This window comes from Sarcophilus harrisii, chromosome 1 (assembly GCF_902635505.1).
Source record: "Sarcophilus harrisii chromosome 1, mSarHar1.11, whole genome shotgun sequence".
Classification (NCBI taxonomy): Eukaryota; Metazoa; Chordata; class Mammalia; order Dasyuromorphia; family Dasyuridae; genus Sarcophilus; species Sarcophilus harrisii.
The window spans coordinates 19,155,002-19,169,003 of NC_045426.1; the positions used below are offsets into that span (position 1 = coordinate 19,155,002).

At 39.4% G+C, this 14,002-nt stretch overlaps 1 protein-coding gene across 1 annotated transcript in view; it reads left to right on the forward strand.

Annotated features, from left to right (window-relative positions):
• The window catches only part of ABHD6 (abhydrolase domain containing 6), a 53,729-nt gene that overhangs the window by 16,554 nt on the left and 23,173 nt on the right, over window positions 1–14,002 (forward strand). Inside the window, exon 3 of the mRNA XM_031953238.1 lies at window positions 7,866–8,019. Coding sequence (XP_031809098.1) covers window positions 7,901–8,019 — 119 coding nt within the window. The 5' untranslated portion in view covers window positions 7,866–7,900. The remainder of the gene's footprint in view (window positions 1–7,865; window positions 8,020–14,002) is intronic.

Genomic DNA, 14,002 nt, shown 5'->3' on the forward strand with positions numbered 1-14,002 from the left:
GTGCACCTATTGGCTGCATCATGCCTCAAGTGTTTTTTGCTGGGGCCTGGGCTGAGTCTTCTCATCCTGCTTTCCTGAACTGTTCACATTCTGAGGCCTAGTGAAGCCTCTGTTGTATTTTGACATGGGATACTGGTCTTTGTCTCCCACCTGTTTTCTTACTCTGCCTCTATACTCAACATTGAGCTTTCAGATGCCCTACTTTTACACACTGAAAATATTGATGGTCTCTAGAAGTCCTTGCGGAAGGGACCCTGACTACCCATGTTGGGATCTTAAGTCTGTATCATAGTTGCTATAAAAGGTATTTGTACCTACTGTGGCATAGCTGCCTTATGAACTCTTAAGGGAGTATCCTTTGAGTCCTAGTATAATCTCTTCTGCACACCTCATTAGCATTTCCTTAGAAGTTGCTTTTATTAAACATCTGTTGATGGATTTTCCCTATTAGTTCTTGTGATAGTCAGTTGCAAACGTCCTATTAAAGTCAGCAAAGGGCTCATCTGCCTTGCATTATTCTTGTGAAGGCCTCACCTTTGTCATTTTTATTGTGAATCAAGCCCATGCTTTGATAGCATTAGCAATTTGCTCATATGTCTGCTACTGAATATAGTCTGTGCTGTGACATTCGCATAGGGACCTATACCTGTTAGTAGGTCATAGGTGATCGTAGCATGAACAGCATTTTGACTATTTTGTTGGGCTTGTATCCTACAGAACTCACTATATTCAGAAAGCACACGTAATTTTGTCCAGGTTCTAGGATACCTTGCTATAGATTTAGTCATTAGGAGTCAGGATTTAAAGCCAAATTTGTAATAGCATCTTACCATAAGCTGATGTAGCCCATAAAGAGTGCAAGCCTTTTTCAGGTCTTTGATGATTTCTATGTTAAAAGGAGCGTATCTTCGACTTTCTTGACCGGAGGCATTAAACTGGGAAATTACAGGAAAGATATGTGGCTGTATCTCCCTCACATCTACACCCTTTTCTTTGGCCTTCATTAAGCCCTGTTGCCATCTACTCATAATTGGATGCTGGGGGGAGGTGTGGATGCTGTCACTGCCCTCTACTGCTCCTCCTCCATCCCGAGGGTGGAGTTGATGGAGAGAGTCAATCACTACTCCTGAGGTGGGGCTGAAGTGCTCTGAGGTGGAAGTCACCACACCTTGCTCACTTAAGTCTCCATGCCCTGTGGGGATATGGTCTTTAATCTCTTCATTGTCTTCCTCCTTAATATCAGGCTTCCCTATTTGGCTACTCTGAGAAGGAGCAGCGGGTTTTTTCTTTCTTCTAGGGATAAGGTTTCTTAGTGCTAACTGAATTATATTGTATAAATAGAATGCCTGGATGGAAATTGAATGAGGACCGTTTTCACTGTAATACGTGGACAACTATTGTTCAACCAGGGACCAGTTATCTCGAGAGATCTGCTCCTCCTCTACGAACCAAGGGCAGATGCGGTTTAATGTACCACAAGTCTAGCTACCTGTTCCCAAGTTATAAGTAGCCCTTGTCCTTCTATCAGCTTAAGCATGCTTTCTATAGCACCACTCTTGGGTGGGATTGAAGGGGTTGGGGGCGGGGATGTACAGTCTTTAACTAGCATTTGTCCTATTTTAGCCAAAAAGAAAGATTACTAGTTAAGTTTTTAAGAAAATAAGTTCCCTGTTTGTCTATTAACAATAGAACACTCAAGTTCCTGGTCACTGGAGACTTCTTCAGTCCTTGGTTCCCACCGTTGTGCGCCAAATGTGAAGACCATGTATTTTTAAATCAGCAGGAGTCAGGGATTCAGGTTAGGGGAAAATCGTCAGTCTTTATTCTCAGTGAAGAAAGATCGGAGGTGGAAGAGAATGGGCAATAGCAATGTGTGCAGCTGAGTCAAGAAGCTAGCTAGACCAGCAGCCACACAACCAGCAGCTAGGAGTATAGAACCCAGGCTCAATCTCTCCCAGCTTCTCTTCCTGTCTCTCTCTGCCTCCACCCACCAAAATTGTCATTTCCTATACAACACATCAGGACTTGCACAGAGAGTGGGCGGGGGCCATTCTTTATCCAATCATGTATATTAATAGAGTATAGCCCAATTACTATTTAGCCTCACGTACTTGGGACCTCAGTGCATCAACTCAAACCTCAGCCCATTACACCCAGAGTCACCCAGCAGGATCAGAACTCAAGTCTTCTGAGATCCTCTTCACTAAATCCCTAAAAAGTTGATCCTAAAGATTTGCCATTATAGCTAATTAAAATTTAGCTGCCTTTTAGGCAACTTACATTGGTCCTGTCATCTTTTCTATTGTTCTCCCAGCTCTTGATACTTGACTCTATCACTCTATGGACTACGTACCTAAAAAGACAGATTTGTAGCTGGGCTATTGATCGTTAAAGGTCAGTTGAGTTGTTCTGTTTATCTTTTTTAAGCTTAGCCCTAGTAGTCAGCTTTCTTAAGATTGGCTGGCACAAGAGAGAGAGTGCTCATTCTCTGCCCAGTCATTGTTTTCTTGCACAAAGAGCATATGATTAGCAAACACCATTTGTGCTTGGTACTTTGGGAAGACTTAGTAACTTGTTTTCTTGTACAAAGAGCATATGATTGGCAAATACTACGCTTAATGCTTTGGGAAAACATTGCAACTTTCAAGATTTCAGGCTCTTAAGAGGTGATGGATGTGATAGAAAGATCTCATAAAACATATTTTATTGATTTTTGGACAAGTTGTCACTCCCCAAGAACACGGTCCTTATCTCAATAGAACACTCCTCCCTCTCCCCATTGGCATCATCCTTTGTAACTTAAGAAAGTTATACTTCAGCAAAATAAATCAGCCCTGGGGACAGCTAGGTGGCGCAGTGGGTAGAGCACCAGCCCTGAAGTCAGGAGGACCTGAGTTCAAATTTGGTCTCAGACACTTCACACTTCCTAGCTGTGTGACTCTGGGTGAATCACTTAACCCCAATTGCCTCAGCACTAAATAAATAAAATCAGTGCAGCTAGAAAAGTATCAGAGTATGAAGAGGAAAAGCATTTCTATAATAATCTATACAATGCACTGAACATTTTACAACTATTAGCTCATTTACAACAGTCTTGGGAAGTAGGGGCTGTTATTATCCCCATTTTATAGTTGAAAAGACCGAGGCATTGAACTGAAGTTCAATGATTTGTCCAGTGTCACATAGCTACTAAGTGTCTGAGACAACATTAATTTCCTTTGAGGTCTGATGCTCTAGCCATGGTGCTATTTTGTTCTCTGACAGAATCAGAACCAAAGACTTAATTGGCTCCGAGCCCATTTGTGCTAAGTGCTATATTACTCTATCTCTAAACAAGCACAACTAATTATGAGACAGTAAATACATGGCAAATATGGAAAGGTACTTTGGTCAGAGGGCAATAGGATGAAATGTGTCACATGAGGTCCCAAGTTGGGAAAGATTACGCTTGGACAAGTGGATAAAGGAGCAGGGTCTTAGCCAGGCTTTGGAGCGGGGCAGAGTCTTACCCTTTTGGGATCTCAAGGCTGGCCAGTAGAGTATGGAGAAGCCAGGGCTCCCTTCTCAGAATCGTGTTTTAAAATAATCGAAAGAAATACATCATTTCAGCTACAGGTTCGTGAAAATAAAGATGCAAGTTCACAGCCCCCCAAACATTGGAGTTTCCTCCCGGTTAAGAACCTCCTGCTTTAGGAGAAGAAAAAGATGGATACTGTCTACAAAAAGAAAATCAGGTGGCCCCAAACATGATTATAGAATGGAAGTTCCTTCCCCACAGAGCTCTCGACTATCCTCCCTCCACGAGAGTGCTTTTCCTCCCATCACATAAGTTCTATCAATAGAGAGTAAGTCCCTGAGCAGTGGTTCTCAAAGTCTGGTCCAAAGAATCCTGGGAATCTCTGAAATCCTTTCAGAGAGTCTACAAATTCATAATTAGTTTTTATTTTTAATGTGATCAATATCTATAACTATAAACCACATAAACAACAACTCTTTGGACAGATCCTCAATCATTTTTAATAGGATAAATATATTGAGAACAAAAGTTTGAGGACTACTGTCCTTGAGGGTAGGTACTGTTTCTGACTTTCATCTAGGGTTTAGCACTGTGTTCAATCAATAAGTGTTTGTTGAAAGCTTGATGTCTGTTCTGTGTGTATTTCAATATGTCCCTTTTGTCTCTTTCCAATAGGATATAAACTCTTTGAGGGCAGAGACTGTTCATCTTTTTTTGCATCCCCAGCACCCAGAGAGATGCCTGATACATAAGAAGTGCTTAATAAATGATTCTTGATTGCTTGGATATTTATCTCCCAGGTTAGCATCTACCACACAGTTGGATAGTATAGAGACTGGACCAGGGAGTTCAATGATATAGGGAACTCCTAGATAAAGTTCCTCTACCAAAGCAGCTTAGGAACTTCTGTTAATTAATCATGAGGGGGCAGCTATGTGGCGCAGTGGATAGAGCACCTGCCCTAAAGTCAGGAAGACCAGAGTTCAAATGTGACCTTAGACACTCAACACTTCCTGGCTGTTTGATCCTGGGCAAGTCATTTAACCCCAATTGCATCCCACATAAATAAATAAATCACGAGAGTAAACCCCCAAATCTGAAATAATTTTAGAAAGAAATTTATTTGGTCATTTGGTAGAGGAGGGAAGCAGGAAGAAGGCTCCCTCCTCAGTCTCCGAGAGGTTCACATTGTTCTGAGGATCCTTGCACTGAATAACTTACACAGAGGGCATTTCCTGGGTTGGTTCAGGGAAATGATTATTTGTAAGCATAAACATTCAAATTAAGGGTGATTGAGATCAGAGAATACCTATTTTAAATTTGAGGAACCCCAAACATTGGCATTGATTTGATCCCAGTCTGGGTAAGATGTAAGCATTCCTTGGAGCAGAATATCCAGCTTGTCCCTAAAGTCAGCCAGTTTCTAGCCACATCAAGCTAGGTTCAAGCAACTTTTAGGAAAAAAGGTTTTCTGAACAATATAACAAAATATTTTCTTACACTTCAGTGCAATACACAGCTTTGTTGGGTTTCCTTCCTTCCTTCCTTCCTTCCTTCCTTCCTTCCTTCCTTCCTTCCTTCCTTCCTTCCTTCCTTCCTTCCTTTCTTTCTTCTTGCTCAGAGTCACACAGCTAGGAAGTGTTAAATGTCTGAGATCACAGAACTCAGGTCCTCCTGACTTCAGGGCCGGTGCTCTATCCACTGCCCCACCTGGCTGCCCCAATGCATAGTTTTACATGGTTGTCTCCAATACTGAAAGATTAAGTGATTTACCCAGTTATATACTTAATTTGTGTCAGAGATAAGCTTCAAACCCAAGTCTTCACTATTCTGCAGCCTCTTCTCTATCCACTCTTCTGTGGCTTCCTCTTCAGGGACAAAGGCTTGTAAAATAGAATTGAATTAGTAAAATAGAATTGGATTAGTAAAATAGAATTGGATTAGTAAAATAGAATTGAAAAAGAAAAACATAAAAGGAATATACTATTGTTTGTTCTGCTAAGACACACCTTCTCTCTGTACAGAGAAAACATTAAGCTAAAACAAATATTACCATGGCTGCCTGAAAAGGCATTTCAGGTTAGCAACAGTAATTGTGAAAAGAAAATTGAAACAAAGGCCTCATTTCTCAAATCTGTAGGAGATTGAGTCATATTTATGAAAGAGAAGAGCCATTCCCCAGTTGAGAAATGATAAAAAAAAAAAAAAAGGAAGTTTTCAGATGAACTAATCAAGCTATTTATGGCCATATTAAAAAAAAAAAAACTCAACTTACTATTGATTGGATGGATGCAGATTAAAACCATTCTGAGGAAGTACCTCATATCTATTAGACTGGCTAAAAGACCAGAAAAAGAAAATGACAAATGTTGGAGGAAATATGGGGAAAATGAGACGTTAATGCATTGTTGCAGTTGTGAACTGATTCAACCATTCTGTAGAGCCATGTGGAACCATGCCCAAAGGCTAACAATACCATTAATAGGCATTTATCCCCAAAGATTTTTTTTTTTTAAGGAAAAGGACCTATATGGACAAATATATTTATAGCAACTCTCTTCTCAGGGTAAAGAACTGGAAATTGAGGGGATGCCCACCAATTGGGGAATGGCCGAATACATTGTAGTACGTGATCCTGATGGAATACTGATATGGGTGATGTAGACACTGGATGATGGCAGGCACCAAAAGTTGGGGTTTGATTATGTGAGGAACTCACAATGGCCATTCTCTTTGACAAATTATTTAGGGGAAGGGATTATAGACAAGATGTAGGGATACAGTATACACCAGGAATGGAAAACATGAAATAGAGTGGGAGAGCATAAAAAGACAAGTTTTTCCTCAGGGGAACTTAAAATTACCCAGTAGAAAGGGAGTACCCCATGATGTTGGGGCATGTCCTTAGTAGGCTAAATCCTGAAAGGGACTTAGCACCCTATAAGAGTTAGCTAGCTGTAAGGAGAAGTGGGATTGAGAAGCATAGGGGAGTTAGGAGAGATAACACGTGGCATGGGAGGGGAGGGATAAGGAGAAAAACACCACTCAGAGTGCCATGGGAGGCTGACCCAAAGGAAAGCAGCAGCCATGGGATGTCTCATAAGTAGATTTTATAAGGAAAATTTAAGCTCAGGGACATGATTGGGATTTTTGACAAGACATGATAAAGTGAGATTGCAGAGGGTGGGACCCTGGAGCTAAATGATCCTCTCTTAGTGCTTTCTCCCTTGCTTGCCTCAAGGATCAATTCTTTAGTTTTTGTTTTTTTTTTTTTCTGTCTACCATACCATTTAGGACCTCATTTTTATTTTATTTATTTATTTTATAGTAACTTTTTATTGACAGCATTTAGGACCTCATCGATACTATTGTGTATTATAAGAAACGATAAGCAAGATGCTCTCAGAAAAACGCAGAAAGATTCCCATGAACTCACGTAAAGGGAAACGTACTGGGTACAAAGTAACAGCAATATTGTAAGATGATCAGCTGTGAATGACTTTGCTATTATCAGCAATACAATGTTCCAACCTATTCTGAAGGACTTATGGGAAAATGCTATCTATCCCTAGAAAGAAAGAACAGATTGAAGATCTCCTCCCCCCTCCCCTTTTTTTTAAACTTTATTTTTCTTGAGGTTTTTTGGGTGCTGGTGGTAATATGTTTCTTTCCCAACATGATTTTTATGGAAATGTTTTGCATAACTGCACATGTGCCTTCTCCAGGGGGGAAGGGAGAAAATCTGGAACTCAAAGTTTTAAAAACAAATGTTAAAATTGTTTTACATGTAACTGGGGGGAAATAAAATATTAAATATAAAGAAATAGAAAAAAATATATTTTACCATCTCCCTTGTGGTCAGTCTCTTTTCCTGCTGCCTAGAAAATAATAGGTTCTATTATCTGTTTCTCAAGACTATTATTAGAGGCTCCCTCCCAATTTTTTCAGATAAGAAAACAGATAAAGGATTTGAGCAAGGTCACACAGGTCATTTTGAAAGCTGGTCTTTGACTCCATATCCTTCCCCCCTTTCCCTCATCCCACACTAGCTCTTGAATCTGTTCAATGCCGAGCCAAACCCCAGTAGGGGTGTGTCTTTTTCCATGTTCCCTTTGGAATATTGTTACCTCTGAAGCTCACTAGGGGATATTCAACTTATCAGATGTTTCTTTGTAAAAATGAAAAAATGCACTGATTTAACCTTGATTTCTGTCTGATTTCTTTTTTTTTGTCTCTTTATTTTCTTCCTGATTTCTAAATGCACTTGGGAGTTCTTTCGTCTTCCTCTCTGTATATTTGGATGTTTTTCCCCCAAACATGTAGTTTGAAAGATTTTTTTTCTCTTTAGCCTCTCCAGGTAAAATCAAGCTTTAAAAAGACAAGATGGATCCTCATTTGGTGAGCATGTTTGTCATAGCTGGAGGAACGTTGGCCATCCCCATCCTTGCCTTTGTGGCTTCATTTTTCCTGTGGCCCTCGGTGCTGATCAGAATCTATTACTGGTAAGAGAACTAAGTTTGTAAGTAACAATTTACAAGGGAATACAGAACCGCCTTTGGATCTGCTCATCCAGCATAATATCTGGTATTCAGCAGGTGTGAAATAAATGCTTAATGAGTGACTTATCCTTTAGAGTTTACACCATTTGTTTTTTGGCTATGGCAATTGAGGTTAAGTGACTTGCCCAGAGTCACACAGCTAGGAAGTGTAAAATGTCTGAGATCAGATTTGAACTCAGGTCCTCCTGACTTCAGATGCTCTATCCACTGCGCCACCTCACTGCCCATTTACACCATTTTTAAAAGCATTGTTGGAAAATGTATTGAAGGCTCTTATAGAACTGCTCTCTAAAGTTGTTGCTTGCCTTTTACTTTTCCCATGAGATCACCCACACCTCCAAATCATGTACTCTTTTTGTTTCTTCTTGTTTTCTTTGAAGAACAAAATATTTCCCTTTTGGTCTGAATCTGTGATTTTATCAGAGTAGGGAAATCCTGAAGTGGAAAGAGATTAAGTGATTACCTATGATGAAACAGCCAAGATATGTCCAAGCAAGACTTGAATACTAATAACTGTTGTTTTGATGATTATTGTAGCACATTTATATGACCTTTTGAGATTTGTAAAAAAAAAAAAAAATTACAGATAAACATCTCATTTGAACCTCACAACCTTCAGGCAACTGCTATATTATTATCTCCATTTTACTTAAGAAGGAAACTGAGTTTCAGTTGATCAATGCTGGACAGAAGCAGCTACACCCAAAGAAAGAACACTGGGAAATGAATGTAAACTGTTTGCACTTTTGTTTTTCTTCCCGGGTTATTTTTATCTTCTGAATCCAATTCTTCCTGTGCAACAAGAGAATTGTTCAGTTCTACACACATATATAGTATCTAGGATATACTGCGACTAGGATATACTGCGGCCTATATTCAACATATATAGGACTGCCTGCCATCTAGGGGAGAGGGTGGAGGGAAGGAGGGGAAAAATCGGAACAGAAGTGAGTGCAAGGGATAATGTTGTAAAAAATTATCCTGGCATGGGCTCTGGCAATACAAAGTTATTATAATAAAAAAAAATAAAAAATAAAAAAAGAAGGAAACTGAGACTGGGGAGCAGTGCCCAGGGTCACGGGACTAGTAAGAATCAAAGATGGGATGTTAACTTGGGGTCTACTCTGATTCCAAGTTAAGTTGTCATTCAGCAATCAATCAGCAAACATTTATTAAGCATCTATGTATGTGCCAGATACTGTGCTAAGCACTGGGCAAATTCACTAGTCTAACCTGTCTTGGGAAGAAGACTTCCCTGACCAAGACCAAGACTGACTAAGAAGTCAGAGATCAACCTGAGCTCAGGCAGTCAAGTCCAACCCTCTCTACCGAACAAACAAAAGCTTGCTTTGGGGCCTTTTGATTTTTTATCAGAGTTATTTCTGACTATATCCCACCCACCTCGACATCCAGAATTGACTTCTCCTTCAGAACCAGGAAAAACAGTTGAGCAGTGAAGTTCTTTTCCTTTGAAATATATAAATAAATTGTGTTCATGGACGTTAAATGTCAACACATGTCCAAGTGCCATTTATTTATATATTTCACAGGAAAAGAATCTAATTAAGCTGGCCCAGGTAGCATTAAAGAGAAAGAAAACTATTTTTAGCTTTATGCCAAAATTGTTCACTCACAAAATGGGGAAAATCACTTTGCTTAATTAAATCCTTCAGTTTTCCACAGTCGAGTAAAATAAAGTTCTAGAGCAAGTTTCTTAAACTTTTCCCACTCACAACCCCTTTTCGTTCAAGAAATTTTGCCACAGCCATGGGGTATATAGCATATGAAAAGATTGTACAATTCAAATATTTACTGTTAACAAGTCATAATTTCACGAGCCCCACATTCAATTATGAGACTCCACGTGGGGTCACAACCCACAGTTTAAGAAGCTTTGTTCCAGAGAATAAGGGCTTGAGAACGACAGCCTCGGAATAAGTGACATCTGGGAAGGTCACATCTGGGCCCTCACATCTGTCCTTTTTTCTGGATTTTTCCAGCTTAAATGACGTGTTCGGTTCTTAACATGCCATGGAAGGCTCTGATCCTTGAATAAAAGTTGGTGGGATAGAGGAGAGCTTTCCAGGCCCCCTTTGGTACAGGGACAATGGCAGAAATGCTTGGGGCTCCACCTCCTTGGAGACTGAGGCTGTAGAGCAGTGGTCAGAATCCTAGTGCAGGACACACGCCCTTGCCAACTTTTCAAGGGGGAAAAGCTTTTGTTTGTGTCCCCAGCATGGGGCTGTTGAATGGAGAAGCCCATTAAGGTCAATTTGTTCCGGCTTAGAAACTTCATGGAACAGAAGTTCTTTGATGCAGCTAACAATAGGGAAACAGGTGATTGTGGGAGCCCCTGTAGCTCTGGTGAATCTTTCTGGGGGGCCCATTGGTTGTAAGCACAGAGAAAATGGGCGTATCCATTCCTGATGCAGGAAAGCAGTGAAAAAGATGAACTCTCTAGGAATTCCATATACTGATGCAACTATGGCTCCAGTTTCTTCCCCCTGCCCACCCCTAACCCCCAGTACTTTCCCCCTTTTCCCCTGCATCTAGATACTGCTAGACACTGCAGATACAGATACAAGCACTTAATGGGCTTGCTTTGGTGCTACTCTCAGAGCATCTGTCCATGGTTCTGAGCATCTTTGAAATGTGTCCAACCCATTTTCATTAAGATGTTGATAGGCAAGGCTGTTGCTGAAGGGTTGAGGATATTAGACTGTAGGGAGTGATCTCTTAGGTAGCTCAGTCTTTCACAACAAATGAAAGTAATAGAGAGCTGATTTTTATTGAGTCAATGGAGCAGAATAGAAAGTACAGCAGGATGTTGACATTGCACAATTTTTTGTGTGTGTTGCTGCAGTTATTCCTGATTCTTTGTGATCCTATTTTAGGTTTTTGTTTTTTTTATTTTTCCTTTGGCAAATATTCTGGAGTGGTTCGCCATTTCCTTCTCCAGCTCATTTTACAGATGAGGAAATGGAGACAAACAGCATTAAATGACTAGCCCAAAGTCACACAGCTAGTGAGTGTTTGAGGCTGAATTTGAACTCATGAAGATGAGTCTCCCAGATTCCAAGCTGAGGACTCTGTCCACTGCACTATTTAACTGCATTTTTCTAGGTGGGTTTTATTTTTTTAAGACAGCTAACATGGGTAGTGAAGAATGGGATAAAATAAGCAATTCTCAAAGGATGCAGTTCCTTTAAAAATGATACTAAAGGAAGAGAAACAAGGTTTTAAAAAAAACCCAACAAAACAAAACACCTGCATGGTAAAGAATCCAGGCTGCTGAGTTATATCTCCTGACAGAGCACAAAGTGCCTTTTTTAAAATTTAGGTCACTAGGACCTTGATCAATGTTATTCTAGAAATCAGATACTCTGCTTATGTGAAGGGGGCTCTTTAGTTACAAAATGCCTCGTTGTTCCTGAGACAGCTTTACATAGTTTGTGCTTCTTCTCTGCAAACTTTTAGCTAATTTTTTCTCTCTCTTGGTTTACAATATTTACAAATGACAGCAGGGGCTCACAATATATGAGCTGTGGTCCCCTGGGGAGCTAAGGCATTCTTACAAAAGGTCTACAAATCCACATTTAGTGACTTAGCAGAATAAAGAAGTCAACATCTTCTCTAGACTAAATAATGTCTCATGTACTCATGTTACTATTTTTATTTAAAATTTTAAAAAATAATAATAATACCTTTTTATTTTCAAAATACATGCAGCGATAGTTTTCAGCATTCACTATTGCAAAACCTTGTGGCGTTACTATTTTTCCATGATAGTTTAAACTCATCTTTACATATGGTATTCCAAGATTTCCAAGTAAGGGAGACATGTTCAAAGGTAACAACTGACATTTCCATAGTGGTTCAGTAAGTTCCATAGTGGTTCATAGAGGTCAATGGTTGTGATTCACAAAATAAAGGTAAAAGTAAATCTTCATTGACTGAGAAATGTTTCTGAATTTGATATTATGGGGAATGTCCTGGGCTTGGAGTCATAAACTCTTGAGTTTGAGTCTTGCTTTAGTTATTTATTAGCTCCTCAAGACTCTAAGCAAGTCACACCCTTTCTGGGCCTCTTATTCCTCATCTGTAAAATGAGAATAGTTCTAACCTTAATACCAACCTCATAGCATTGCTTGAGGCTCAACTGAGAAGTTTGTAAACTGTAAAAAACTGGGTAAATGTCAGGTTTTGTTGCTAGTGGAAGTAGCTGAAATTATTGCTTTTTGTCCCATATTTTCTCAATCAACGGACATGAATAATACATGCAGTGGATAGAACACCGAGCTTGGAATCAGGAAGACTCACCTTCATGGGTTCAAATCTAACCTCAGACACTTAACAGCTGAATGACACTGCACAAATCAGTTGCCTCAGTTTCCTCATCTGTAAAATGAACTGGAGAAGGAAATGATAAAATGTTTCAATATCTTTGCCAAGAAAGCCCCAAAATGAAATCATGAAGAGTTGGATATAATTAACATGAATGAAAAACCACAAGGTTCCTATAAAATTCTTAGAAGTTAAATAAAGAGTAGTTCTCTTTAAAAGGGTCAGATAGGTTGGGAACCACTCAATTAGCTCACAGTAATCCACTATAGGAATCTTAGAGAGAAAACCGTTTTCCACTTTGGCCATTTTTCTCTCTTAGTTTTAAAGGAGGCAGATCTCAAGGAGAAACTACAACCTTACAAGCACAAGGGATTGAGTAGTATTCTTCTTTTCACTTTGGAATAGAAATAGACCCCTTAGAAAAACATCTGGGGGATGGATGTAAAAATGGTGAGTTCAAATTCTGTGTTTTACTGGCTGTGTAACCTGAGCAAGTCATATAAACTCTATCTGTTTCCCTTTCCTTATCTGTAAAATGGGGATAAAACAGCACCAATTTCTTAAGTGGTTGCAAGGAAGATTACATGAGATAATATTTGTAAAGCACTTTGTGAATCTTAGTGTTAAGTCCTGTACTGTTAGAGAAAACATTAGTTCTCTGTTGAGAGTAGCTTTATAAGTAAAAAAAAAAAAAATGCTTAACCAGGAGAATAAGACCATGAAACTGAGAGAAAAAGTGAAGGACAAATGGATGAGGAAATATAATAGACTTTGAAGGAAAGATCAAAAAGAGGTTATGATATTTTATTAACTTATTTAGAGGTAAGTAATTATAGAGCACATGTAATTAGTTATCTTGACATTTTAAGTTTATAATAGCAATTTAAAAATGAAATAGAATTGCTTTAGAAGCTAGCTTCTTTGCATAACTTCTCATTTCAAATGCTTTACAAAATTATTTAATAATAATAACTAGTGTTTATATAGTATTTGCAGTTTGCAAAGTACTTTACAACTAGTATTGTTTTTGATCCTTGTAGCAAACTGAAGAAGGAGGTGCTATTATTATCTCCGTATTACGATGGGAAAACTGAGGCAGGCAGCGATTCAATGACTTTTCCAGGCTCGTGTAGTTAGTGATTGGGGCAGGATTTGAATTCAGATCTTCCTGACTCTGGGTCCAGCACTATATCCACTGGGCCGGATTTCATATTCTGTCCTCCATGTTACACCACCTCCCAACATTGCTGTTTTACAAATGAGACAAGACCCAGAGTCCCTGACACCACGATGAATTGCAATCTGGTGTATGTCTCTGAAGACTTGGGGAATAGACTCATTTTTTAAATGAAAGGTACTGTATTACCCTAAAGAGCTTGGCTGGGGTGGCTGAAAGATGGCCTTGTTCTTGATTTTAAGAAGTTCTTCAACTGGAATGTGACTGGGGTTCCAAGCTCTAGCTCCATGGAAACCACATTCAGTTCAACTCGAAAAACATAATTAAGTATATAGTACATGTCAGACATCATACTGGGCTCTGGAGAGATCCAAAGTCCAAATGGTGAGAAGTTCGGAATTGGAA